Genomic DNA, 2,500 nt, shown 5'->3' on the forward strand with positions numbered 1-2,500 from the left:
GTATTTGCTGTAGAATGCGATCTCATCCACCTTCTTTGATATTCAAAATAATAGCAATCCCCTCCTTGTAACATTTCACTTCCTGGTTCGTTTCAGCCATGTAAATTTTTTTAAAAACCTGTGAAACCCAGGTGAGAATGTATAGCCATTACCAGTCTCAACAAGGTTATAATTAACCTGCTGGCGGGGCGGGGTGGAGGCAGGGAGGTAATGGTACACTACAGAGGTCTGGTTACACTGTGACCCTGCAGGACTGCCATTCTATCCTTCTCCTCTCCATCCCCATCGTACCCACAGCACCTCACAGCTCTCCTCTCTGGTTTATTCACCAACTCCATGACCCAATTCCGCTCCGCTCCATCCATTCACATAGAAGGAAAGGGAGAGAGAGAGAGAGGGGGGGGGAGAGATAGAGAGAGAGAGATGTGGGGTATTTTAGTGACATTTTTGTGGTCTCCCTTTATTACTTTTCCATTAAAGTAAATGTTGATTATCCACCTGAGGCAAAGGCCTTATTAAACAGAATGTAATGGTGAGATATCACCTAGCAAATCTCAACACATCATCCCCCCCTCTCCCTCCCCCCTCCCTCTTCCGTTGTCTCAGGAGTTAGAGAAGACTGCTGCCCCCGAGGTGTCTTCCTTCTTGAAGCCTCGCTCCGGAAGTGTCACCTACGAACGCAGAGTGCGCCGGGGCAACGAACATCGTTCTCTCACTCAACCAATCACCTGCGAGGAGATAGTGGTGGCCAAAAGGTGGGCAGGGTGAAACTGCAGAGTTGAGGAGAGTTGTGGGTGTGAGATGTATGTTATGCTAAATCATTGGGTCATGTCGACTTCTGCGGTAGGCCTCACGCAAGGCAGTCGAGCGTGGTGTTCATATCAGTTCATGTGGGCATAGTTATATGGACATGGTGTCTTGGCTATGGCAGAGTATGATTCATTTGACTATATGATTGACTTTATATACAGTATAATTGACTTTATAACAGTAAGTTATGGTTTGGTGTTTTGCTACTTTGCAATATGAGGAGTAAGTATGTGGTGAAACGGATGTAATGAGACATGGTTTCCCCACTGGCTACTACCTTCTGACCTTTGCAGAGCTTGGACAGTCAAAGAGATTCCTGCATCTAATTATAACACTGACAGGAGTGTAAAATGTTGATTTACACAGCCATGCATTCAAAACGTCTCACATTGTGTTCCAGTCCATCTAAATGAATGTCCTTTACCCACCACCATTTCATTTTGCTGGGTTGTGTTCAACTATCTTAACCCATGACCTCCACTCACCACCTCTCTTTCCCTGCCTGCCTCCCCCATGCGCTTGCAGCAACCCACAGCCAGCCCAGTCAGGCGAGGCCCAGGCTGTGCAGGCCGAGCCAGTGGAGGATGATGAGAGCTGCAAGCTGAGCATGAGTGAGAAGTTGGCCCTCTTCAACAAGTTGTCCCTGCCAGGCAGTCAAGAGGAAGCTCCTCCTGATGCCCCCCCAGAGAGACGCAGCAGGCAGAAGGGGGCACGTTACCGCACACAGCCGATCACTGTGGAGGAGGTCAGCCTAGTGAGTGTGTGTGTGTGTGTGTGTGTGTGTGTGTGTGTGTTTGTGAGAGGCCAGAAATTCTCCTAGGATCTCAGGGAGTGTGTGTGTGTGTGTGTATGTGTATGTGAGGGTGAATGTGTGGATAAGGGTGACTGTGTATATAAGGGCGACTGCGTGCATGTGTGTGTGTGTGTGTGTGTGTGTGTGTGGGGTGGGGGGGTGAAGGGGATTGAAGTTAAGCATGAGTGGATGACTAAGTATGTCTCACTCTGTGCCTTGTGCCCTGCCGTAAGCTTAAATCAATAGATTTATTTCATCAGTATCAAGCCAGTATCGACCAAGCCACTGTCCAGAGGGTAACACTTCACACAGAGTTACGTAGATTCAATCAAGCGACAAAAAAGAAGAGATCCAACTTTTTCAGGCATTAGAGTTTTCATCTTGAGTTATATGACTGCGATATTAAGAACCATTTACTCTCAGTGTCTTTGAAGCATCGCTGACCTGTCTGTCTGTCCCTTTGTCTGCCCTCAGCTCCAGAAAGCCCCCATACAGCTGCCTCCACTGTGCCTATCCCCCCACCTCTCCGACAGGCAGCAGGCCCTGTCTGTCAACCTGAGGCCCAGCGAGGTGCGTCAGGCCAAGCCTCGGCCCGGGGAGGGCTGGACGCGTGACGTGGAGCCTAACGCAGGACCCGACTCTGGACCGATGGACTACGCCTCCCAGCAGACCCAGCGCTCCGACTCTGCGCCTGGCGAAATCAGAGGCATCCTGAGGAAGAGCCGGTCAGGCGATCTGGAGTGGGACAGAGAGAGGGACGAGGTGTTTTATGACAATCAACCACCGGAGGTGCCGTGCAGCCAGGAGCAGAATGGAGGAGAGAGGGGAAATGGGGCAGAGGAGAGGACGGACAATGTGACCGTGTCCCGCAGAGAGAGACGTGGAGCGCCGGCGGAT

The 2,500-nt window shown here is 50.5% G+C and overlaps 1 protein-coding gene across 1 annotated transcript in view; it reads left to right on the forward strand.

Moving 5' to 3' along the window:
* Nucleotides 1-2,500, forward strand: part of LOC308150559 (supervillin-like) — a gene marked incomplete at both ends in the record, with an annotated part of 23,013 nt that overhangs the window by 5,198 nt on the left and 15,315 nt on the right. The window contains 3 exons of the mRNA XM_080523377.1: nt 607-755; nt 1,336-1,564; nt 2,078-2,500. The exon at nt 2,078-2,500 is cut by the window's right edge and continues 230 nt beyond it. Of these exons, the coding sequence (XP_080379503.1) occupies nt 607-755; nt 1,336-1,564; nt 2,078-2,500 (801 nt within the window). The remainder of the gene's footprint in view (nt 1-606; nt 756-1,335; nt 1,565-2,077) is intronic.

Source organism: Nansenia antarctica (genome assembly GCF_963989245.1).
Source record: "Nansenia antarctica genome assembly, chromosome: 2".
Taxonomy (NCBI): Eukaryota; Metazoa; Chordata; class Actinopteri; order Argentiniformes; family Microstomatidae; genus Nansenia; species Nansenia antarctica.